This window comes from Elephantulus edwardii, unplaced genomic scaffold (assembly GCF_000299155.1).
Source record: "Elephantulus edwardii isolate Elephantulus edwardi_28Jun2011 unplaced genomic scaffold, EleEdw1.0 scaffold00294, whole genome shotgun sequence".
NCBI lineage: Eukaryota > Metazoa > Chordata > Mammalia > Macroscelidea > Macroscelididae > Elephantulus > Elephantulus edwardii.
Window position 1 is genome coordinate 755,035 of NW_006400044.1, and position 26,670 is coordinate 781,704.

Sequence of the window (26,670 nt, forward strand, 5' to 3'; positions counted from 1 at the left end):
CTTCTCCAACACCACAGCTCAAAGGCATCAATTCTCCTTCTATCCTCCTTAGTCATTGTCCAACTCTCTGATGCATAACAAGTGATTGGGAAGACCATGGCCTGTATCAGACGCACCTTAGTCTCCAAAGAGAAACCACTGCTCTTCATACTTTGGAAAGTAATATAGGATAATTATAATATTAGTTGTTGTTAGGTGCCTTCAAGTAGAGTATGACTCATAAAGCCCTTACAAAAAACAAATCTGAACCTTGTCCTATCCTGTATCATCCTCGCCGTCACTAACATATCACTGTATGCCATTGCTACAGTCACTGTGTCGATCTATCCGGTTGACAGTTTTCGCTCTCCTTCACTATTCCTGCACTTTTCCAGGCATGATAACATTTTCCAAGGAATAACCCCTCCTAACAACATCCTCAAAGGAAGTGAGATCAAGTTTAGCCTACTTTGCATCCAAGGGACATGCTCTTTCACTTTTCTCCAAAACATGTTTGTTTGTTCTTTTGGCCGTCCATGGCAAACTGTTTGTTTTTCTCCAAGTAAGATAATTTTAGAAATTCTATACCATTTCTTGACAATGAATTAAATGTACAAGCTTTAGTGGTAGGTAACTTGGATATATTATACCATTTAATCCCCACTGATGTATATGATGTAAATTTTGTTTTATAGATTAGTAAACCAATTCAGAGAACTTAATGACTTATGGTTGAGAGATGATAGTAAAACATATGTCTTTCTTAACTCTACATGGAATTCATGCTTTTATTTTCTTGGTATGCCATCTCTTTGCAAAGTGGTAATTTTTATACCCATTTCTCAAATGAGAACACTGAGTTATACAAAAAGCTTTTCTTTCAGTACTAGTGGGAAGGTCAGTAATTATAGTCAATAAAACACAAACATTCTGATATTTTCTGCTTTCTACTGAGATCCATCTGATATCAGCAATGATATCCCTAGTGCTACAGCATCTTCTAAACCCAGCCTGAACTTGTGGGAGTTCTTTGTCTAGCCATTTTTTCAATGACCTTCAGCAATTATTTTGCCTTCATGTGATATTAATTATATTATTTGATAATTTCCACCTTCTGTTGAATCATCTTTCTTGGCAATGGGCATAAATATGGGTCTCTTCCAGTAAGTTGCCCAGGTAGCTGTCTTTCAGCTTTTCCCGCACAGAGTGGTGAACACGTTCAGGGTTAATGCATCTATTACTTGAAACATGTCAGTAGGTATTCCATTGACTCCCGGGGCCTTATTTTTTGCTAGTGCCTTCAGTGCATCTTGAACTTCTTCCTTCATTACCATTGACTCTTGTTACTTTCAGAAGTATGGTACCTGCTGAAATAGTTCAGTGCCGATCTATTCTTTTTGGTACAGTGACACTATGTATTCACTCCATCTACTTTTGGCCCTTCCTTCATCCTTCAGCCCATAGGCTCCTTTAGTATTGCACTCCAAGACTTGAATTTGATTTTTAGAAACCTCTATCTAGACCAAAAAGCTGTTGTCTGAAGGGAGTAAGGGAACACTTCATGGTACAAAATATAAAAGGAATTGTGGAAGGGTTTTATGCTTTCTTCATATCCAGTCTGTATGCTGAGCAAATTATTCATAAAGGTAGACTCTATGAAGTAGAATGTGCCATCAGGAATGGAGGAAGACTCATCAGTAGCCTTCATTATGCAGATGACAAAGCCTTGCTTGCTGAAAGTAAGGACTTGAAATGCTTGCTGCAGATAATCAAACACAATAGCCTTCATTGTGGATTGCATCTCAACATCAAGAACGCAAAAATTCTCACAACTGGGCCCATAGGCAACATCAAGGTAGAAGGAGAAAATAATGAAATTGGCAACAACATTTTACTACAATAAACATCTTTGGCACCATCTTCCAGAGATAAGGAAATGCATTGCTTTGGGCAAGTCTACTGTGAGGGGCCTCTCCAAAGTACTTTAGAGCAATGAATGATCACCTGGAAGACTGAGGTGCATTCAATTCAGGCCATGGTCTTTTTAGTCACTTCCTGTGCATCTGAGATGAATGGATTATGAATTGAACTATGAAGTGAATTATGATGACAGAAGAAAAATTGATGCCTTTGAACTTTGGTGTTGTAGAAAAGTACTGAATATCCCATAGACTGCTAAAAGAGCAACCTGGTATGTCTTGGAGAATGTTCCTTGGAGGCAAGGATGACAAAACATAGTCACATAGTTTGGGCATGTTTTTAAGAAAGGGTATTCCTTGGAGAGGGACATCATATGTAGAAAGGTGGAGGCTGTAGTACTAGGGATATTATAGCTAATGTTAGATGGATCTTGGATTAATGCAGGGAGTACCAGAGGAATGTCTGTCTGTGTTTCATTGACTGTGCAGAAGTATTCAACTGTATGGATCGCAATAAATTGTGACTGACTCTGAGAAGACAGAATCCCAGAACACTTTATTGTGCTTATGCAAAACCTATACTTTGACCAGGAGGCAGTTGTCAGAACAGAGCAAGGGACACTGCATGGTTCAAAATTTGGAACAGTATATGCCAGGGTTGTGTCCTATCACCATATCTTTTCAATCTATAGGTAAAACAGATTATCCATGAGGCTGGGCTCTGAGGAGAAATGTGGCATCTGGATTGGAGGAAGACTCACCAACAATCTTTGTTAGGCAGATACAAAAGCCTGCTTGCTGAAACTGAGGAAAACCTGAAGAGCTTTCTGTAGAAGGTCGAGAACTGCAGCCTTCAATATGGATTGAAGTTCAGCATCAAGAAAAGAAAGATTCTCACCACTGGGCCAATTGGCAGCATCAAGTTACATGGTGAAGAGATTGAGATTGTTAACAGCTTTAGTTTGCTTTCAAGGAAATGAAAAGATGAATTAATTACATTGGGAAAGTCTGCTGTCCCAGACCTCTCCAAAGAACTGAAGAGCAGCATTGTCAGTCTGGAGACTAAAGTGTGCCTGATTCAGACCATAGTCTTTGTAATTACTTGCTATGCATCAGAAAGCTGGCCAATGACTAGGGATGATAAAAGAATTGATGCCTTTGAGCTGTGGTGCTGGAAAAGAGTATTGAATATAACATAGACTATTAGTAGAACAAACAGATTCATCCTAGAGAGGATGAGACCAAGCTGCTCCTTGGAGGCAAGGATTCCGAAGCTTTATCTGACTACTTTGGATGTCTTTCAAGGAGAGACCATTTGTGGAAGGCATGTCATGCTTGGGAGGGTGAAAGGACAGCACAAGAGAGGAAGACCCTTGATGAGATGAATTGATTCAGTGACTGGGGTAAAGGGGGTAGGTGTGTCAGAGACAATAAGATTGGCACAGGATAGAGCAGTGTTTAGGGGTGTTGTTTAAGTCACTATGAGTCGCTGGCAACTTGATGGCCCATAACAACAACACATGAGTCACAGGCAACTCGATAGTACATAACAACAGCAGCAACAATATTATACCCAATTTATATTCAAATTAACCAAGGATTATAACAGTAATTTAGATTGTGAATAATAACAGATTTTCAGGCATAATTTATTGCTTTACTATTTTAGGTGATGTCATAAATCTATTTTATATCTCTTGGTAAAATGAAATACCCTGATCTTTTTTTCAAATAAAACTAATAAGATATAAATTATGTAAGTGAATAATAATGTCTTAGTAAATATGTCTTCATGAAATCATGTGTTAGGCTATCTCTGCAAGTAGTTATGATGATATTATTTTATTGAATTTTATTTATAACAATATTTGAGACTATTTGTCGATTTTCATTCTTTTAGTAATTTAACAGGCTAAAGAAAACAAATTTATGTTATAGAGTAAACTAGTGGGAAATTCTGATATTTCACTTTGCTGCTGCTGTTTTTTGCTATCAGGATAGACCAGACTCATAATACATTGGATTTTCAGAAGCTATAAATTGCTTGGAAGGAGATTTCCTATCTTACTACTATGCCACCAGGCTAACAGATCTGTGGGATTCTTTGGTTTCTCGAAACATGATGAAAATTTTGTCATAATTCAGAAATTGACCTTATAAATCTAATGTCATCATAAGCTAAATGTCTTCTAGGTTATACTGTGTATTTTTGGTGACTCTGAAATAGAAAATTGTCATTATCTTAGAAGAATGGGAATCCCAGAACACCTGATTAGGCTCATGTGAAACCTAAACTTAGACCCAAAAACTCTTGTCCGAACACAGCATGGAAACACTGCATGGTTCAGGGTCAAGAAAGGAGTGCATCAGAGAAGTATCCTTTCTTCATACCTCTTCAGTCTATAATGTTGGATAGATCATTTGGGAACCAAATTGGAAAGAAAACTGGGGCATCAGAGTTGGAGGAAGATTCATCAAAAACCTATATTGTGCAGATATCCCAGCCTTGCTTTCCACAACTGAAAAGAATTTGAAGTCTTTGTTGCAGGTCAGAAACCTTCAACTCAGATTCCATTTCAACATCATGAAACAATAGATCCTTGCCACCAGGCTAATAGGCAGTATCATGATGGATGGGAAAAGGATTGAGATTGTTAATTATTTTATCTTGCTTGGATCCACATTCAACACTCGTGGCACCAGCAGTCAAGAATTAAAGGATGAGTTGCTTTGGGAAAATCTGCTGTTAGTGATCTCTCCAGAACTCTAAAGAGCTGCGATGAGAATAAGGATGACAGAAGAATTGATACCTTTGAGTTGAGGTGCTAGAGAAAAATATTGAACATATTGTGGACTGACTACCAAGAGAACAAATATGTCTGACCAAGAGAGGGTAAAACCACTTTGCTTCTTGGGGGCAAGAATTTTGAAGCTCTGTCTCACAATACTTTGGGCATATGGCCAAGAAGGACCAGTCCTTGGAGAAGGACATCATGCTTAGAAGGGTAGGGGGTCTGTGCAGAAGAAAAAGACCATGAAAGAGATGGATTGACACAGTGACTGTGGCAATAGAGACAAGCGTGTCAGAGGTCATGAGAGTGGCTCAAGATAGGGCAAGATTCAGAGCCATTGTTCATTGGATCACTATGAGTTGTGGTCGACCTGAAGGTACATATCAACAGCAGTGATAACATTATCTGTGTCTGACCTTCCATATTGTGTTCTTTTTTACGGAACTTTTTTAAGTAGCTGCTTTCTTGTAGTTATACTTAACAGTATTCCACCACATTTTACAGCTCATTTTTTTTCTTCAACCTAAAGGGCAGTGAGTGTCTTGCTGTATCTTGTTTTCATATAAACTTAACACATAAGCATAGGCCAGCTATTGCTTTGGTATAGGTTCCTTAGGAAACTGGATATCTATGAGATGCTCAGTTGTAATTTTATATGACAGATAGCTGGAAAACAGGGCCATGTGTGAAGCAGCCAAACTCTTAGATGTAGTGCATGTTGAAACGGGAACAAGTTTAACTTTCCTTTAAATATGGATCCCAGCATTACTTGAGGCATGCAGCTTAGCCCACAGCCTTGCCTGGGTGTGGTCCATAAACACAGCTGCCACTCTGATCTTTAATTATCATAAAATCTCTCTTGGAAGAAATGCAGCCAGAACGCCCCTTAGAAGCAAAAATGGAAAAAATCTCTGTGTCACATACTTTAGGCCTGTTATTAGGAGTGGTCAGTCTCTACAGGAATGCATTTTGCTTTGTGAAGTAGAGTGGGTCAACATAAGAAGAGAGGACACTTACTGTAATGGGTCTGCACAAGGCTGACAACAGTGGGCTCACGCACAGCATCAATTGGCAGGTTGGGCAGTGTTTCATTCTGTTATACATAGAGTCAGTGTCAATCAGAGCCGATAGACGACACGTAAGGACACATTGCTACATAAGAGTTCAAGTGGTACAGCATCGTTACTCTCCTTTTCCAACTCATTCTATCAAACTTAGTTAACATTTTGGTTTAATTGATTTTTTTTTCCCTTTAGGACTCACATGTGTTAAGTGCATTTTTTTTCCATGAGTTCTGAGTCCATTCTGCCCTCTCATAAGCAGTAAATTCCCAAGAGATATAATGTGCTCATTAAATTTTAAAATGAAGAAAATTTGTATGATAGAGCTATTCATGTTCCCTTGATCTTGAAAAGTCCTAATACACCTCAGTTGCTTCAACCTTTATTTATATAGGAATCCATGAAATTGTGATACAGCTTCTGTATGGACATTACCACTGGACAGACTACTCCGGTTAGACAAGCTAATTACAAGAAAGAACATGAACATTTTTTTTATAAAGTAGTGAAAAGAGTTAAAATTGTGCAAGAAAGAAAGCCTTATTGCTATCACTGCATCAGAAGCAGTGATACCAATGTTACCTAAGCACTTTTACTTTCATTATAAATGTCTTTTAAAAGCATCATGTAAAACAACAGTGTATCTCTTCTGTGCACTGCTTGTTAAGCACTATAAGGTAGCAGGCCCTTTGGAGAATCTAAGAAAATACACCAAGAAATTTAAGTATTCAAAAATAGTGGCAAGATTTTGTAATATAATTTCAGGTTTTATATGATTTCATTAAAAGTATTTATGGAGCTATATATACAAAGGAAATAAAAGTACAAAAATTTCCTTCTCCATTCTCCAGAGATCTTTTAGGGATGCTTAGAGCCAGTGTTAAGGAGACATCAAATTAAATGGAGTTTTTATTTCTCCAACAAAGCATCTAATACATTTCAAACTATTTATCTTAGTGTTAGGGTCCCTAAATGGTCCTAATAGTTCATAATCTTAGCAGCTGACCATAAGATTATAGGGTTGAGTCCACCCAAAGGCAAAGAAAGACTTTGCAGGCTGCTTCTGAAAAATCAGTTACTGAAAACCCTGTAGAGTACAGTTCTGCTCTGGCATTACTGACATCATCCTACTTCGTAGGATTAGCTTGTAATCTGGACATACAACTATATGTCTTTTATTTAGAAAAGTTTGTCTTGTCTAAATAAATGAAACAATTGGATAAATTTCATTGCTTTCTACATGATGACATATCTGAAGCTAATTTGCATCTATTAGCATCTATTTGAAAATTTTTAATTTTTCCTTTTCAGATTAGATGATACTATCACTCTGAATACCCTGAAATAAGTTAGAGATTTAGTGGTGAGGATAATAGGCAGGACTTTAATGTATGAATGTAAATCTGGACAGCTGCTAGTTTATATGATGCTTTATTGTTTTGTTTTGCTTATTGTGCACATGTCTTATTATCTGTGCCTGTACTACATTGGCTATGATATAAAAGTTGTTTCTGACTGTATGTTGTCATAAAAATTTTCAACACAGTCCTTTAGATTGTTAAGTGCTGTCGAGCCGTAGACGACACATGGTGACCCAGTGAATGAAAGACCTGAACACCAGTATAACTTCCATTGTTTCTCCACATTCATAGGGTTTCTGGTGGCAAGCTATTTCGAAAGTGGATGCCACTCCTGCTTCCAGGCTTGTTTTTATTGGGAAGTTCCACCAACACTGGGTGACCATTATCACATTTGACACATCAGTGTCACAGTGTTTAGCATCACAGCAACTATGAATCACCTCTGTAAAGCAAGTGGGCGGACCAGTGCTATACCACTTAGAAGTATGTTTGACAAAAAACTATTAAAACCAGGTGTGAGGGCACAGATTAAAATCACCCGCATTTGGCTTAGTAGCATCACTTTCTATCCACTAGGCCAACAGAGTTCTCTTATTGCTGTTGTTGTTGTTAAGTGCTGTCAAGTTATAGATGACTCATAGCGACTCTATGAATGAAAGACCTGAACACTTGTATAACTTTCTTTGTTTCTCCACATTCATAGAGTTTCCGGAGGCAGGCTGTTTTGGAAGTGGCTGTCACTCCTGCTTCCAAGCTTGTTTTAATTGGGAAGCTTCACTAAACACTGGCCACCACGTTAGTGCTGCTAAATTTGTAGCTCCTGAACTAGTTAGTGCCAGTTTGGCTATTTGATTGGTCTGCATTGAACTAAGTACAGAGATTGAGAAAAAGCATGCAGAAATTGTGGCAGTTTAACACTGCCATCATTTTCAGTCTTTTGATCAGTTGTTTTATGTGCTGATTATGACCTGTGTTGTTGTTGTTGATTGTTGTCGAGTTGAGCATAACTTATAGTGGCCCTATGAACAAAAGACCTGAAGCCTTTCTATAACTGTTGTCATTTCTCAATGTTCATAGAGTTGCCAGAGGCATGTTGTTTAGGAAGTGGATGCCACTCCTGCTTAGTAACACTATTTACAATGGCTCTGAACCTTGCTTTATCCTGAGCCAACCTCACTCAACATTTCCAACACGACCAACCCCATTGTCATAGTCACTGTATTAGTCCATCTCATTGAGGGTTGTCTTCTTTTTTGCTGGCTTTCCTACCTTTCAAAGCATGATGTCCTTCCTTCTCCAAGAATTGGCCCCTCCTGACAAAATGCCCAAAGAATATGAGATGGGGTTCATCATCCTTGCTTCCAGGAACACTCTGGTTTCACTTTCTCCAGGACAGAACTGCTTGTTCTCTTGGAAGTCCATGCTATCTATGTTCAATACTCGGACACCACAATTCAAAGGCATCGATTCTTCTATTATCCTTAGTCATTGTCCAGTTTCGTATGCATAGCAAGCAATTAAGACGATCATAGCTTGGATCAGGCATATTTTAGCCAAGTGTTCTGGGATTCTGTTTTTCTCAATGTTAGTCATAATTTTTTTGTGGTCCACACAGTCAAATGCCATTCCATAATAGGTAAAGCACAAATAGACATTTTTCTGATATTCTGATTTTAGCCACAACACATCTTGCTGAATTTAACTAATTATTCACATATGAGTTGTATATAGCAAATGACTGTTGTAGGTAATTTCCTAATGTATTATGCTTAAACAGTGGGAGAGGGAATGCACATCAAATCTCTCAGAATGATATACAGTCACATTATTAGACTTCATGAGTTGCTAAGATTTTTCTGAAAAGCCTATACGACAAACCCATTGCCATCAAGTCAATTCCAACTTAAAGCAAGTGTGATTGGACTGAGTAGAATTTCCCAAGTTGGTTACCAAGGCTGTAAATCTTTACAGAAGCTGACTGCCACTTTTCTTTTTGTTTGTTTCCATAGAGGAGCTAGTGGATTTGAACCCCTAACCATGGTTCTTTAAAATAAAAGTTATTCATGTTGTTGTGTACCATAGGTGACCCTCCGGCAAGTTTTCAGAGGCAGTAGGTAAATCACATTGGAAAAGATTGCCCATTTTCTCTCACAGAGTAATTGGTTGATTCAAACCTTTGCACAACTCCTCACCACTGAGCTAGGGAACTGTAGCTTTCTGTTATTAGTCATTTGAATTTTAATTCAAATTTATCATTCATATGGTCTCTTTGGTAACAATTATATTTTCAAATATTAAAAAGCTGTAGAACCTTAAATTATCTTAAGTTTAAAAACAAAAAACAAAAAATGTATTTAATTATATCCTTTATCATAAATAAAATTTATTCTAAATAAAAGAAACAATAGACTAAATTACATTTCTTTCTACATGATGGCATAAATCTGACATTAACAATATAAGAACTTTATAAAATTAACAAATATTTGAAAATGTAACTGGATTTAATTTTTCTTTTTTTAGATTAGATGATATTATCACTTTGAATAACAACAACAAATACCCTGAAATAAGTTAATGAGATTCAGTGATGAGGGTGACAGGCAGGACTTTAATGTATGAATGTGAAATTAAAAGCTTATATTGAAACTCTTGAACAAGAAAAGATCTGACCTATCAATGACTAAACTAGTTACATTTGGTCATTAGTTTTAAATTCCTCGCTTCTGAGTAACTATTTCCAATTTTAAAAAAAAAATCCAAATCTGCCCAAATTTATTGTACATGTTAAGTAAATGGAAAAAAAAAATTTTTGGTTTTCATGTGGTTGCCACAAGAGACAGCAGTCCAATTTTGTTTCCCTAATAAGGTTGTACTGAATGTTGGAATGCTTGTCCTTTTGCATTTTATTGAAATACCTAAAAATACAGACTTTACACAAAGCCATTATTAATTTAATGTGCTTAGCCTATCCCAAGTAAAAAAAATAAAAGAGATGTGGCTGGAAAAAAGTTAATTAGCAAAGTTGTATTTCCACTATTAGCTCAGTTCAGAGTTTGGGTAAGTATGAACCGCGAAGAACCTATCTCACATACTCAAAGTCTGGGAAACAAATTAGACTTCTTGCTATTTTCCATTTGTACTTTTTTTGTGTTGTTATACTGAGTAGCAGGCTGTAGTCCTTCTTTCATAGTGAGTAGTCTGTACAATTCAAATCTATATGCAAAAAAAAATCTATATGCATGTAAATTTATTACTCAACACTGTGATTTGAATGTACCTTTCTCACTAAGTCAGTCCTGTCTTTAGGAATTCTTTTCTCATCTCAGAGTAGAAGACCAAGTCTTTATAAATACCTAAATACCTTGTGTGTCTCAATTTTTTAGATATTTCTCCTGCTTAATTTCTCCCTGTATTCCTCAGAATTCACTTCCATACTAGCCCCGGGCATATTTCTGACCCTGGGACTTTGCACAATCAAGAATTTAGACTTTGGTCTACCTGGTGCTAATATATGTTGTGTTGCAGGTTTTCAGACGTAGTTACTAGCACAGGAGGAGAATTGCTCATCTTGCAATATACTCACATTTAAGTTTTGCTCTAAACTTTTTTTTTTCTTCTACATAGAGTGAATTTATATTTGGACTGATCCTAATTTGTCTGTGGCTCTATTTTGTATTATTTTGACTACCTTTAGAGAGGGTTAGAAGAGAGGCTCTTGGGATTCTTAGGCTTATTAAATAAAAATTACTTATGTAGGTACTTGGCCGACGGTTTGCCACATAGAATAAATTTAAGGTAAGCTGTTCCTTTAGTCTGTGATTTTTCTTATATTGTGTAAACATATATGACTTATCATTTTACTTTACTAAATGCTTACTTTTTGATAATTTTTTTATATTTAGTCATTACTTGAATGAGAAAATAATCTATTAGAGTATGGCTTCTGTCATAATATTTTTTATTATCTTTCATTGCATTTATCACTATGTGAAATTAAGTCTTTTTGCCTCTGTGAGGTGCTATGACTCGTGGTAACTGCATGAACACTAGATAGAAACATCACCCTATCCTGCATCATCCTCACAATCTATTTACTATGATCAGTCCTATTCTTTTCGTCATTTCTTCACTCTGTATCATTGAAGGTATTCTTCTGTTTTGATAACCTTCTTTTTCTAAGACTAATGCCCAAAGGAGAAGAATATAAATTCTAGGCAGAGGACTTTGACTTTTTTTACCATTATATCTTTGAGCTGTGGGAAATTATCTCAGGCTCAGTAAATATTTGATAGATGAACAAATGAAACGAAAACCCAAGTGAAGACATCAAGTGATACATAGAATTGTCACCAAAATTTAATCAGGATTCCTGTTATATTTCTGAAGCTCTTAATAGCTCGTCCGCTTGGTGAACTCTAACCACAGAAAATAAAGCTATATACCATAATGAGAAAGAAATATTTCTCAAGAAAGTTTGTTGGTGGTGAGGTGGTTAAACATGTGGTGCTTAACTAAATGGTTAGCAGTTGAAGTCCACTAGCCACTCTGAAACAAAGATTCAGTAGTCTGCTTCTGTAGAGATTGCAGACTTGGAAACTCCCTGTAAGGTTTTACATTCTTTTGTAGGCTCTCTGTGATTTGGAATTCAACTCAATCGCGGTGGGTTTGAGTGCTTTGATATTTGTTGGCTTCGGCTAGGTACAGCATGACTCCCTGTGGACTGTGCCACCAGGACTCCCTCCTGCTGATAAAGATAGATATGTTAGAAAGGGGGAAATGTGGGCATTGGGACTATTTGAACATTTCTAAGATTTATTTCAGGAACTTAAGGAATTTATTATATGTTGTTATGTAACTGTCTAGGGGGAGTTGAGGCTTAGCTGATCCTCCAGCAAGTCTTCAGAGGCAATAAATCACATAGAAGGGGATTTCCAATCTTTCACCAGTGGAACAGCTTGTTGATTTGAACTTTGTGTCTTTGGATTGGTAGAATAACTCCTTACTACTGAGCCAACAGAGTTCTCTTAATTTACGAAAAGTCCTCAATTCATTTTGAACTCATGTGAGAGCCTAATAAATGGTAACAATAATATTGACCTTGATGCTTTTATTATTTGTATAATGAGAATTATTTTACTCTTATAGTTTTAGTCTAATGCTTTCTCCTCCCACCATCATCATCATTTTCCCTTGAAAATTAGTTAACTATGACAGAAGAAAGGTCAATGCTTTTGAGTTGTAGTGTTGGAGAAGAATGCTGAGTGTCCCATGGACAGCCAAAAGAATAGGTATGCCTTGGAGTAAGTGCAATCAAATGGTACTTCTTCTTCTGATGTATTACGGATATGTGGTTAAGAGAGGCTGTTCTTTGGAGAGGGACATGCTTATAAAGGTCAAGGGTCAGCAAAATAGAGGAATCAATTAGAAGGATTGATAAGTGTCTTTGGCAGTGGACTCAAATCTGTCAAAGAAGATCATTAGATCTGTTGTTCATAGGGTCGTAATGAGTCACACTTGACTCAGTGGCACTTAACAACAACAGTGAGTGCTTGAATTTATCAGAACCAGCTTCGTCTGACATACTTTGGACATGTGGCAAGGTGGGATCAGTCCTGGGAGAGGGACATCTTGCTTGGGAGAGTGGAGGGGACAGCTCAAGAGAGGAAGACCTTTGATATGATGGATTGATTTAATGACAGGAGTAAAGGGCATAAGTGTATCAGAAACAGTAAGATTGGCACAGGATAGAGCAGGGTTTAGGGCTGTTGTACATAGGGTCGCTGTGAGTTGCAGGCCACGTGACAGCACACAACAGCAACAACATAAATAATTCACTGGCTAGCACAGCATAAAGGACTTCAGCTACTTAAATGATTTAACTACTCCTGTATTTCTATCTTGTTTTCTCCCTTTAAAAGAAAAATCTGTCTAGTTTTCAGCCACATCTTTCTGTGTTGCTATTAATTACAGTTGAGTCAAAACCAACCCTTTGTTGACCCTTGAGCAGGTTTTCAGAGGCAGTAAATCACACAGAAGGAGATTGTTCATCTTTCATTCCACAGCTGGTGGATTGAGCAGCATGCCTTTGGGTTAGGGTTCGTAGCAAAGCTCCTTACTATTTTTCTTGCTGTGTGCCATCATAAGCCATATATATCTTGTTCTGTAGTAGGATAGGGAGTTCTGGTAATTGTACTGCTAATGCAAAGGTACAGGGTTCAAATCCACCAGCTGTTCCACAGGAGAAAGATGGGCAGTCTCCTTTTGTGCTATTTCTTGCCTCTGGAAACACACTGGAGGGTCAGTTGTTTGTCAGTTCTAACTTGATCGTTGTTGTTATGTGCCATCGAGTCGCTTGCGACTCATTGCGACCCTATGTACAACAGCCCTAACCTCTGCTCTGTCCTGTGCCAATCACACTGTCTCCGGCAGACCCATCCCAATTACCCCAGCCACTGAATCAGTCCACCTCAAAGGGGGCTGTCCCCTTCTGCGCTGTACCTCCACCCTACCAAGCATGATGTCCCTCTCCAGGGACCTGTCCCAAAGTACGTTAGGCAGAGCCTTAGAATCCTTGCCTCCAAGGAGCAGCCCAGTTTGACACTTTCCAGGTTGAATTTGTTTATTTTCCTAGCAGTCCATGGTACCCTCAATACTCTTCTCCAGCACCACAGCTCAAAGGCATCAATTCTCCTTCTATCCTCCTTAGTCATTGTCCAACTCTCGGATGCATAACAAGTGATTGGGAAGACCATGGCCTGTATCAGACTCACCTTAGTCTCCAAAGAGATACCATTGCTCTTCAGTACTTTGGAGAGGTCCCTCCCTAACAGCAGACTTTCCCATGGCAATATGTCTTCTAATTTCCTGGCTGCTGGTGCCGAAAGTGTTGACTGTGGAGCCAAGCAAACTGAAGCTGTGAACAATCTCATTCTCTTCACCATCCATCCTGATGCTGCCAATTGGTCCAGTGGTGAGTCTTTGTCTTCTTGACATTGAGCCTCAATCCATACTGGAGGCTGCAGTCCTTGACCATCTGCAGCAAGTGCTTCAGGTCCTCCTCAGTTTCAGCAAGCAGGGTTGTATCATCAGCATATCGCAGATTGTTGATAGATCTTCCACCAATCTTGACCCCACATTTCTCCTCATAGAGCCCAGCCTCCTGGATAATCTGTTCTGCATAGACGTTGAAAAGGTATGGAGATAGGATGCATCCTCGGCATGCACCCTTCCCAATTTTGAACCATGTAGTGTTTCCTTGCTCTGTTATGACGACTGCCTCTTGGTCCAAGTATAGGTTTCTCATTAGCACAATCAAGTGTTCTGGTATTCCCATTCTTCTCAGAGTCAGCCACAGTTTGTTATGATCCACACAGTCAAACGCCTTTGCATAGTCAATGAAACACACAGACATTCCTCTGGTACTCCCTGCTTTCAGCTAAGATCCATCTAACATTAGCTACAATATCCCTAGTACCATGACCCCTTCTAAACCCAGATTGGACTTCTGACAGTTCTCAACTTGATCATACTCAGCAATTATAGTGAGGTAGAAAAAATGGAACAGTGGAAGGAAATAATGTATATAAGTGCATATATATATAGTAAGTAGAATCTTTGCAAAATATTATACCATGCTTATATAAGTATTTTGTACTTTTGCTTATAATAATCTTTATATATTCTTAATTCATATAGAACCAGGGCTGTGTTGCTATAAGTGACTTAAATGTTTAAGATTTACATTTCGCAAAGACCGGACAGACAGTAAAATAGGAGGAAGCTGTGGAAGGAAAGATCCCTCTCTGCGTACTTGAGTGATCACTTTTTCCCTCCTGGAATTGCTTTGTTATTGCAAATTGACAACTTTGCAATTAAAGTGATTAATGATATATACCCTAGTGTTTATGGGTCCTGAGGTCACTGTGTCTAAAGATGGCCATACTGTGGGAAAGTCAGAGCTTATCTCACAAAGGAAGAATACAAAATCATTTTATCTCCTGTTGTTTATTAGTTAAATAAGTCAGATACGGTTTAAGAAGTCACCAAGACAGAATGAGTAATGTTAGCATTAATTTTCAATTTGATTGTGTTGTCTACATTTTTCTCATTTGTAAACACTAATGCAAAGAAATATTCACTGGCTGCTGTATTAATTAAAAGCATGCTATTTTGTAAATCTGTATTAGAAAAGCATATATTAATTAGTCAACAATATAGTTTATAGCACTTTTTTCCTCCTTTAACTCAACAGGGCAACAGAGCTCTGATTTTTAATACAATCCATTACAACTTAGAACTTCTTTCCTCTGTTAAGCTGGAAGTTTTGGAAGTGATTGAAATGCATACAGAATTTTTAATTTGCATACTACTCTTACAATAATCAATCTGCTTTCTAGCCACACTGCCAGCTTTGTTCTTGGATTTCCATGGGCTGAGGATAGGACTGTGTCAAGACCTAGGCACTAGGCACTCTCCATGATGGTTAAGTGCAGTGGCTTCACGCTAAGGAGAGAGAGAACAATAAGCATATTGTTAAGCCCATGGCACTAAGCCATTGCTATGATCTCTGCTGGTTTGATTCTCACACACTGCACAAAAATGACCCATCATGGTCACTGTAGTTGAAAGAGGGAGTTATATTGTGTATCTGCCAGCACGTGAAGAGAATAACATAAAAGTAGTTTTAAAAAAGTTATTTATGTCAATATCCTTTAGAAGCAATTAACTTTGTATTTGTCTCTTGTATTTCTAAGATAAAGGAACAGATATAAAATATAATACTTTTATGAAGGAAATAAAAATAGCCATAAAATTTAGCTTTAGGAAATGACATTCCTTTATAATAACAGGATTTTTCTTCCCAAGGACCAAAGAAAATACATATTACAGTTTGATAAAAGAAATAGTAGAATTTTCCACCTTAAATAGTTAATGAATTTTGTTCTTTATATGCATATCTTACTAAATATGAAGTCCAAGAAAGACTAATTTGAGAAGATAAGTTATTTCAAGAATTTTGCATTTTGAAATGTTAATATTTTTCTTAGTTGGAGTCATCTATGAGTCAGTTCCGATTTGATGGCAGTGAGTAGAGTGAGTTTTTAGGAGACTTAAGTAAACATTTTCACAATTTACAGAGATTTCATCTTTCTTTAAATATTAGTTTAATCCTTAAATACATTTTCTTCTTGTGAATATGTATAGCAATTTAAAGAATTTTCTTCTTTAGGTACATAAAGACTTACAAGTCCTCTGGTTTGTTGCCTGGTTTAACACCAGGAGCTCTGATGGTCTAGTCTATAGGGTATTGTGCCTCTCTGGCAGTTTAAATCTACCAGAGACTCTGCTGGAGAAAGATGGGAACACTCCAGTGTGATTTATAGTCTCGGAACCCAATAGAGATTCTGCTATGAGTCCCTTCTAACGATATGGCTGTGAGTTTGAGTTTTAATTTGAGTTTCTCCACAGAGTAATAAGCTAGATTCCAAAATTAAAGAAAACTAGCCAGTGTAGATTTGTTTGATACTTTCCCCTTCCTTATCATCCAACACTCTTGAAGAACTTAACATCCTGGAAATAATTAAGTAATTTGATTTTATAGATATAGGACATAGGCATTTTAATCTAAGGTTAAATACCTAGCATATTACATAGCATGCTCTTTTATTTTACAGATTATTTTCATGTTTCTGGGAGTGCTCCACACACCTTAAATTATCTACATAAAAAAGACACTATTCTTTTTCAATAACATTTTTGTTTTAGTAAGTAGATCCGTTGTGATTACATACTATTGTGAAATTTCAATGAAATGAAGATTCCATTGTTCTTTACTTGAACATGTTTCCTTTCCTTGTTATAATAACCCTATAAGCTAAAACAGAAGTTGTCTACTTAAGAGTCAACATGGAAAGTTATGCAACCACACTGAATGTAATTTTGTCTAGCAGTAACTGGATGTGAGTATCCATTGTGGACTCTATTAGGTTAGCCAATTGTTCAATCAGTGCCTGCCCTAACTAACTAAATTACATGATACTGGGAAATTCACATGCTGTTAAAATTGTTGTTGGGAGTTCATTGCTAGGGTATACTCATAGAGACTCCATATCCCAACCTAGTGTGTTTATGAGTAAAATAATTCCATGCCTTATGCCTTAAAATTGTTACCATGTACTGTTTATTCCCTGGTGGCCTATTGGTTAGTGGCTTCCCTGCTGACTCATAGGTGATACCATAACAGGTATGTTAGTATTTGGGAAATAGCTTGGAAATAATTAGAGGCTCAACCAAATAATTAATTACTTTCCTAGAATACAGGGTATATATTTATAGCATTTCAAAAGTATAGGCCTTAGTTCTATGCTAGCTGGATGAAGAATATGGGTCACATGGGGACAGATATGTCTGACCTTTATCCTCAGCTTCATTAAGGGGAACTGTCCCTATCCACGGCATCAGTAACACAAAACCAATTCCCATGGTGTCAGGAATGCTACCCCTTTGTACCTCTTTCTACTAATCTCAACACCAATCTTAACTGCTCTCTCGGTCCAAAATCCGATACAATAGCTCACAAACCATACAGAACTATATGGAGAAAGTGAAAAGGTTATGATTGAGATTAATAACAGAATACAAACAAGACAGGTCCTGAAATGTGTACACAGGCACCTCAGCCTCAAGCCTTGCACCCTTAGGCCAGTCGTTCCCAAGTTCTCCATCCTTTCAATATTCAATATTGGGTCTCCTCCCCTTCCTCTGAGCTCACATCAGGTCTGCAGTTATGCCATATGTGTTACTGTTGTTAATGTAGTTGGAACAGGAAGGTTGTCCTACTACATTGTCTTCCTTTCTATTCAATGGCGCCAGAAGATATGTGTCTGTGACTAGAGCTGTTCAATTTATTGGTAAGACTAGCCAGTCACTTGGTAGATTGTTAAGATTGACTAATCTCTTTGTGGAATGATAGACAGACAGCCAGTTTCCGTGTGGCAAGCCTAACATGTTGCATATGCATAATCCCACCCATTGGATAGCAAAGTCAAATAATGGCTAGAAAAAAAATCATATTGAAAGATAAACTCCAAATGTTGATGTTACGTACTGTCTCAATGAAGACATGAGGAAAAATGGGGTCATATTCATAGTTTAAAAGACTATTTCCAGATCCATCTTGAAATGTAATGTTGTGAGTGACAGGATAATGTCCATACTCATATAAGGAAGACCTTGTTAATACTACTGTCATTCAAAGTTATGTACCAATGACCAGAGCCAAAGAGGAGGAAGTAGATTACTTGTACCAACTGTTGTAATTGGAAATCAACCAAACATGCAGCGAATGTGAATTAGTAATAATGGGTGACTGGAATGCAAAACTTGGGAATAAGGAAGAAGGGTTGACAGTTTGGAGACATGCATGGACTTGGTGACAGAAATGAGGGTGGAGATGGAATGATAGAATTCTGTACAATGACATTCATTGCAAATTCAGCTTTAAAGAAACACAAACAGCGACTGTACACATGGACCTCACCTGATGACCTATACAGGAATCAGATTGATTATATCGATGGGGGGAAAACACTGGAGAAGCTCACCATCACTTATGAAAACTAGGCCAGGTGATGACTGTGGAACAGATAATCAACTACTTTCATGGAAGTTCAAACTGAAGTTAAAGAAAAAAACCACCAAAATCCACAAGAAATTTACCAAAAGGTCAAAGTTTGACCTTGAGTATCCCTCCTGAATTTAAATACCATCTCAGGAACAGGTTTGAGGCTTTAAATACTTATAAGCGAAGACCAGATAAGCTGTTAGAGGAGATCAAGAATATCATCCATGAAGAATGCAAAAGGTCATTTCTAAGATGGAAGGAAAAGAAAAGTCCAAGATAAATATCAGAAGAGACTTTGAATATTGTACTAGAGCACTGAGAAGCCAAAGCAAAGGGAAGAAATCAAGTCCAGAGCAAAGGCTGCATAGTGGAGTGGACCTGGGAGGGGGGAAGGATTGTAAAACAATGAAAGAATTTTACTTTTCAAAGAGGGGAGTATACTGGAGGTGGGGAGAAAAGTGCAACAATGAATGAATGGAAATCCAAAGTCTCTGTAAATTATCATTGAAATTAACAATAAATAATTTAATAAAATAAAAAATAAGGAGCTAAACAGAAAATTTCAGAGGGCAGTTCAGGAAGACAAAGGTAAGTATCATAATGAAATCTGCAAAGAGCTGGAGTTGGAAAATCAAAAGGGGTGAGCTTGATTGATACTTCTTAAGCTGAAGGAACTAAAGAACAAATTGAAGCCTCAAGTTGCAATACTTAAGGGTCTGAGGGCAGTTAATACGGAATGATCCAGGAAGCATCAGAAGAAGATGGAAAAAGCACACAGCATTGCTAGACCAGAAAGAATTGGCTTACACAGAAGAATTTCATGAATCAACATATGTTAAAGAGGCAATGGTGATGAAGGAGGAAGTTCAAGCTGCTCTGAAGGAATAGGCAAAAAGCAAGGCCCTAGCAATTGCCGGCATGACAACAAAACAGGACACTAGGCAATTTATTTACTCTAATCTTGAAATTCTTAATTTGGACAATGGGGATAATCATAGCTTTCACATTGTTGATTAAGGAGGAGTGGCATCTACTGCTTAAATAGCATGCCTTTGGACTCTCTTGCAAACTTTGAGAAAACAATAGTTCTAGAAAGGCTTCAGGTCTTTTGGTCATAGGGTCACTACAAGTCGTACTCGACTCAATGGCAGTCAGCAGCAACTGATTATCATTACTACAAGTTCATCTAACCAGTCTGTTAGTTAATAGAGTTGTAGAACAAATAAATATGTCTCAGTGAATGTGCAACCGGGGTGCTCCTTGGAAGCAAGAATAGTGGTACTTTGTCTTCCATACTTGGTGCATGTTGTTAGAAGGGGCCAATCCTTGGTAAAGAACACATTCTTGGAAAGGTAGAAGTCAGCAAAAGAGAGGAAGACTCTCCACAAGATATATTGACACAGTGACTGTTAAAGTGGGTTCGAGTACATTAGAAATGATGAGGGTGTTACAGAATAGCGCAAGGTTGAGTTTCATTGTTCATAATAAGGTCACTGTGAGTTTTCATCAAGTCATTGGCACCTGACAAGAACCACCACAACCTACAGAACAGCATTAACCTGTTACAAAAAAGCATACACTTTAAGTAGAAATAATAAAAACTAATTTAAATGCAGATCTTCAAGTTGTATACTTGAATTTTGTCTTTTTTTTTATATTCATTATAGAGAATTTATTAAATGTCTTGCACTGTGTCATTGCAAAAAAAAAAGAGACATGATCATTGTCTTTATTGAAGTTATGGTCTAGTGGAAGAATTTGTGGTTTGTTTCATCATTACATTAATTTGCATAAGCACTTTAAAATGTAAATATTAAATAATAATTATTCAGTGACCCAGTTCAATCAAAATTTATTCAACATCTTCACAAAGATTTGTTCATAGATAGTAATCTAAAATGAAGATAAAGTTACATTGACTAGTTGAGGAGCTATTCAAGAGTAAGAAAATTGCTCTATTTATACATTGACCTTCATAGTGGGAAATAGCCTTAGTTTAAGGCTTCAACAAAGCTTTCATAACAGGCAAGATTGATGTTTATTTTCTCCACAGTTGAGTTTATAGAGAGTCACAATTGCTAATGAGGAATAAAAGTAGTGTTTGAGTCCTATAGCATTTGGCTTGCAGGGCCCAGTAAATACATTCTGAATGAGTACCCATATTGTGAACTGTACATTCCAGTTTCATATGTTAAAGTATAAAAATGTAAAACTTCTATTTTAAGAAAGTTTGTAAATATTAATCTTCTTTTTTCTATTTTCTCCCAGAGCATCAGCTACACCTAAACCTGAGCCAGTTGCTGTTCAAAAGGTATGTTTCTAATATGTTAATTAGAGTACCATTTGATGGTTCCTCCTGAGTAGTTTCAAGACTCAGGTTATATAGATGTTTCGTTTATAGTCTCAGTATAGGTTTTCTCAAAGCTGGAGATTCTTTTACAGAATTCTTTTACATTATTATACCTGTATTATTAAAACCAGTCATGCATTATTATATGGTCAAATTTCTTGTAATCACATTCACATTCATTTATCTATTCTTACTTATGCATTTCAAAAAAGTATATTCCAGTGGGTCTTACTGGCATCTCACTGGTAATAATAGTTTCATAATGTTGTTGGATTCACCTATTTGCAGTTATTATTTTATAAATATTAGTTCCTAGGTTTTTACAAGTTATTTTTTTATATTTATCTACTTTTTTCCTTTTGGGGTTTTCCTTACAACCTTTTTTGCTGCTTTGCTTAAACACTGAGCTACTATTTTTCTCCATTAACTTTCTTTTCCTACAAAACTAATTTAGATTACTGTTTTCCCTTGGAAGTACATAGCAGTGTTACATCATTGTATGCTTTTTCCCCTTTAGGGTCGTAAGGTGAATAAACATTAATTTCTGAATGTCAGAAATGGTTAACTTGATTTTTTAAAAAATACTTGACTTGCTTTGGAATAGGGATTTGCAAACAAATTGCTACATTTAGAAGGGTTTGAAATAACTAGTTATTTTTCTTTAGCTGATGGCAGTGAGGAAACATCGAAGGTTTTGGGGTTTTTGTCATGTAACTGCTAGATATTACATATTTATTTTGGAAATGGAACTACTAAATATTACATATTTATTTTGGAATTGAAAAGGGAACAATTTATTCCATCTCTGAATCGTATCTCAGAACTTTCCAAAGAGAGAAAAACAGAGGTGAATTGGAAAAGAAGGAGAGGATTAATTTTGCTTTGTTTCTCTGTTTTTCTTTTAGTTAATGGATTTTTTAATAATTTCTTTAATTAAGAATTAATTAATTCACACGGTTCGAATCCACCATATACTCTGCTGGAGACGAAGGGCCAATCTCCTCCAGTGCCACTCAGATCTGATTTGACAGTACATAACAAGGAAATAAAAGAAAAAGAAAAAAACTTTAAAAAAATTCATTAATTAATATGTACACATTAGATGTACATATTTCTGAATTAGATGAAAATTATCTCCTTCAGATTTTTAAATTGAAGAGTTAGCAAGATTCTGCTGCTTCTACATAAATCAAATAATTATAGAGATTAAGCAGACATGTTTAAGAGATGCAATTAGAATTCAGGCTCTATGTATTTTAAAAATTGGTTAGCTATATTTTACAATACTTAAAATTCTTTCCTTTGGATTACCTAAAAACCAAAATTGAATACCTGTGATGGCCCTGTTTTTTTAATAGTTTTCTTTCTCTAGTTTTCTAAGTATTTTCAAACGTACTTCATATGTGCATCTGTGTTATGCATGTTGAAGCCAGATAGTGTGCATGTTATGCTATATAAACTCTGTGTTTTTATCTGAAAACGTGAATTTGGGGCCACTAATACGTCTGTCTTTTAAAAAGTCAGCTATGTGATATTTTGCATGTACTTGGTGTGTTTTTGCGTATGTTTATTTTTTATTTCACATAGGGGGAACCTAAAGAAGTAGTTAAACCTGTGCCCATTACTTCTCCTGCTGTGTCCAAAGTCACTTCCACAAACAACCTGGCCTACAATAAGGCACCACGGCCCTTTGGTTCTGTGTCTTCTCCAAAAGTCACATCCATCCCATCACCATCGTCTGCCTTCACCTCTGCCCATGTGACCACTTCATCACATGCTTCCCCTCCACCCGTGGCTGCTGTCACTCCTCCCCCATTTTCTGCATCTGGACTGCATGTTAATGCCAGTGTTAGTGCTGACCAGCGTTCACCTGCACTGAGCGCTGTTAAAACTGCAGTTAATGTCCCACGGCAGCCCACAGTCACCAGCGTGTGTTCCGAGCCTGCTCAGGAGCTAGCAGAGGGACAGAGAAGAGGATCCCAGGGTGACAGTAAACAGCAAAATGGGTAGGTGGTCATGGGTGCTTTCTACCTTTATCAAAGTCTCTTCTTTCAGGTAATTTCCATCAAACATGAAAGGTGACATCCTTGAAACACCAGCTGATATTTGAAGAAAGGGAGCTGCTGTTTTATTTGCTTCATTAACATGTGGCCTTTTTTAAAAAAAAATATGTAAGCACAGCACTTGCAGCAAGACAATTATTGGTTAATCAAACTTAGTTATGCATTTTGACATGTTGTGGACCATGTAACACCTTCTGTAACTCTTCTCTAAGTCAGTGGCACAACCTTGAGCAGCTGGCACTTATAATGCAAGGCAAATGTTAAATCATTCTCTGTCTCAGTGTTTCCATCCTTTTGTTAGTCACCAGAGGTTGAAACAGTGGTTACACTTGTCTTCACCTTATATTGCTTACCATGAGGAGAAAGGAAATGAGGAATTAATAAAGCAGCCCCACCCACCCTCCCCAAAGTCTTCTTTAAGAAAACAGAAAGCAAACCTAAACTTGATTCATGTATGATGCATGGGCTTAAAACAGATAGCTAGCTAAATTCTTTCCAGATAAGCTTAACCAAAAATGTATTCTTGAAAACAAACCGTTTATACATGTGTCTTAAAAAACTTAAGAACCTCAAAGAAAGAAAGAAAAAAAATCACAGTAAAAATAACACCAGTAGCAAAATAAGAAAATATATTCATTGTAAATATTTTTTAAAATCAGGGCAATGAAACCAATGTGCACAGTGCTTGCAGAAGTTTTAAAAATCTGTTTATCAATTTTATTTTCTTAATAGAATATTTAAAAAATCTTAACAGTTGATGTAGGATATTAACATATTTGAATGGCACATAGTTATATAGTTACATGTTTGTTTTCATTGGCTTAGATGTCATCCTTTTCTCTTTAGAAGTATACAGACCTTATTTAAGGCCCAAGCTACTTTGAGAAAATCATTTTGATCAGATCTATCATGGCTAAAATATACTATAAATGTGGAAGGGGGAAACAAAACAAACCAAAGGGAAATAATCTGCATACGTGACACTTTTTATCAATGCCAGTTCCCAGGAAAAGAAAATAATTGCATGGATAGGTTTTTTTTTTTTTCTGTGAGATAATCCTTTCCAAATGTTAATTCATGTAATGAAGGGGCTGTGCTTTCTGTAGCCTTGCTGTCATGGCAACCTTTGGACTTTGAAAGAGAAGGTGGCAGAGTTCCAGGCTACTGCTGGAGAAAGACAGCAGGAGGTCTGGGAAGAACAGCTACTGGACCTTACTTCTGGTTTTGTGGCTGTGGGAGGCTTTTCAAAGTTATGATGTATATATTGAGGAAAACTAGGACTCATCAAAGAATGCTATTTCTTCTTTTATTTGAGGATGAGAAACAGTATGGTGTTTTGAGGTGTGGCTTTATTTTTGTTTTTGATTTGGGGTAGTTTTTGTTTGGTTTTGTTTTGCTTCTGTTTTAAGATAATGTTTAGAGCAACCAAAGTAGATATCCTAGAAATAAAGACTGCTGTTTTTAAGATAGTAACTAGCCTTCTAGAAAATTAAAGGAACTGTACTATACTAAGTTCAGTAGAATAAGTTCTTTGCTGAAAGTGCCTTAGATAATTATTTTGCTTACTAACTTTGTTGCCATTTTGTAAGGAAGCCTTCTCTCTTAATGGGAAATTGTGTAGGAAAGACAGATCAGATTGTAGAAAAGTTATTCATTCAAAACAGCTGAAAACATTAAGCTTATTTTTTGTTTTATAAATACAACTTAGATACTAAAATGTGAAATGAAATAAAATATGTTATTTTCACTGAAACTGTAGGCAGTGGTGCAGTTGTCGACCCTTTATACTTGACCTTTTAATCAACAAGTGAATATTGAACACATACTTCTATTACAGCACTGTATAAGATTCAAGAGGGAAAAAGTTGTTTGGGTTTTTTGTTGTTTTTTTTTTTAGGAAGCAAGAAACCACTTTATCTTTGCAAAGTAAGTATGCTTAAAAGTAGATTTCAGTTGTCCAAATGCTAGGACAATAAGAACTTGGCCACTCAAGATACAAATTATAGTATCTGAAATGCAAAGACAAATTTACAGGACCCTTCCTGTCCCTATAGGTTGATTAGAGAAGTTAAAAAATGTCACACACTTTAATAATCAGTTAATAGTAATTTTCAAGAATGTTTGGGGTCTTGGCTAATGCGTGGGGTTTTTTTTTTTTTGTGAAATAAGAGTCATGTAGGTGTCATGTTTTACTAATTAAAGATTAATCTATCTCTGAGTTTTGTTATGTTACAAAAGCTTTTAAACAAAATTCTTTAATGTTGAAAGTTATGATATTAGCTGATTTTTTTTCTCCTTCAAAACATTAGACTTTTGATTTTCAAGTAATTTAAAGTTGCTAATTAATTTGCCAATTTGAAAAATATCTTACCCAAATTTGTATAGGATTAATAAGCAAAAGCAACAAATGCATGGTTATTAAGAAATAATAACTATTTATTTTAATAGAGTAGAATGAAAATTACACTGATGTTGATATTTATTGGATAGCTCTGAATACAATTTAAACAATCCCTCTGACACATATTAAGGCATTTGCCAAATTTCTGAATCTTCCACCTGTGTATATGCACATTATTGTCTTAGCTGGTTTCTTCCTTTATACTATCCTTAGAGAAAACAATGAAACTTTTTATAGTCTAAACTGGAAGCAAATAATCAATTTTTCATCAGTTACTTTAAGTGATTTGCCTTTTCCTTATCCATATGTCCTTGCATTATAAAATGCCACTGCTTCTAAGAGGTAAGTCTTTTTATCTATTCTGTGTTCATTTCAATTCTAATGGACTGGAATTTCTTCTAGCAGTTCACATGTGGTATTTTGAAGAACCTGGCCTTGGAAGGTAACAACAGCAAAAAAAATCCCTTAGTAATTTTTTTACATGCTTTTCTCTTTGCAGAGAGCACAAGTGACAAAGTTAGTATCCACTTTACTGGAGAGGAAATATGGTGATTTATGTCTGAGTAAACAGCATGAGTGCCAATTTTGCAAAATGAAATTTTGCAAAAGAGCTGTAATTTAGAATAACCATATTAGTCTTACAATAAGTTTGGTTTGGTTTGCTATGTTGTGGTGAATTGCTTTATAGTAATAGTAGTGTTTAACTTATTTCATAAAATATATGTGAAGTTTGCTGTGTAATGATTTTTAAAAATGCAGTACTATCTGTGGGTAATGTAATTTGTATTGATATTGCTAGAAAACAAAAAGACAGAAAAGGATAAACATTTGTACCACCAGTGACTATTTCATGGCGTTGATTTTGAGGTGATATTCAAACTAGTTTTATGGAGCTGTCATAATTTTTCAAGAGAGTTTTAATTCACACACTGCAATTTGTGGATATAAGATATATATGTACAGTTAGTTGTACATCAATAAGTAATAGAAATTATACATTTTTGAAATTAGGTAAAGATTTGGTACATGTTAATTGGCTTAGGGCATTGGGAAACGCAGTGCTAAAAAAAAACAGTCCACTCTAATACTTTGTAGACACTGACATTAAACTGTGTGAT

General features: G+C 36.4%; 1 protein-coding gene across 8 annotated transcripts in view; it reads left to right on the forward strand.

The window, feature by feature from the left end:
- PDLIM5 (PDZ and LIM domain 5) overlaps window positions 1–26,670 on the forward strand; it is a 304,885-nt gene that overhangs the window by 147,743 nt on the left and 130,472 nt on the right. For 6 of the 8 annotated variants that reach the window (XM_006900746.1, XM_006900751.1, XM_006900748.1 and 3 more), the window contains exons 3-4: window positions 21,007–21,049; window positions 23,003–23,094. In XM_006900746.1, the coding sequence (XP_006900808.1) occupies window positions 21,007–21,049; window positions 23,003–23,094 (135 nt within the window). Of the gene's footprint in view, window positions 1–21,006; window positions 21,050–22,675; window positions 23,095–26,051; window positions 26,069–26,670 lie in introns of all 8 variants that reach the window. The other 2 variants (XM_006900747.1, XM_006900753.1) reach the window with 2 other exon arrangements.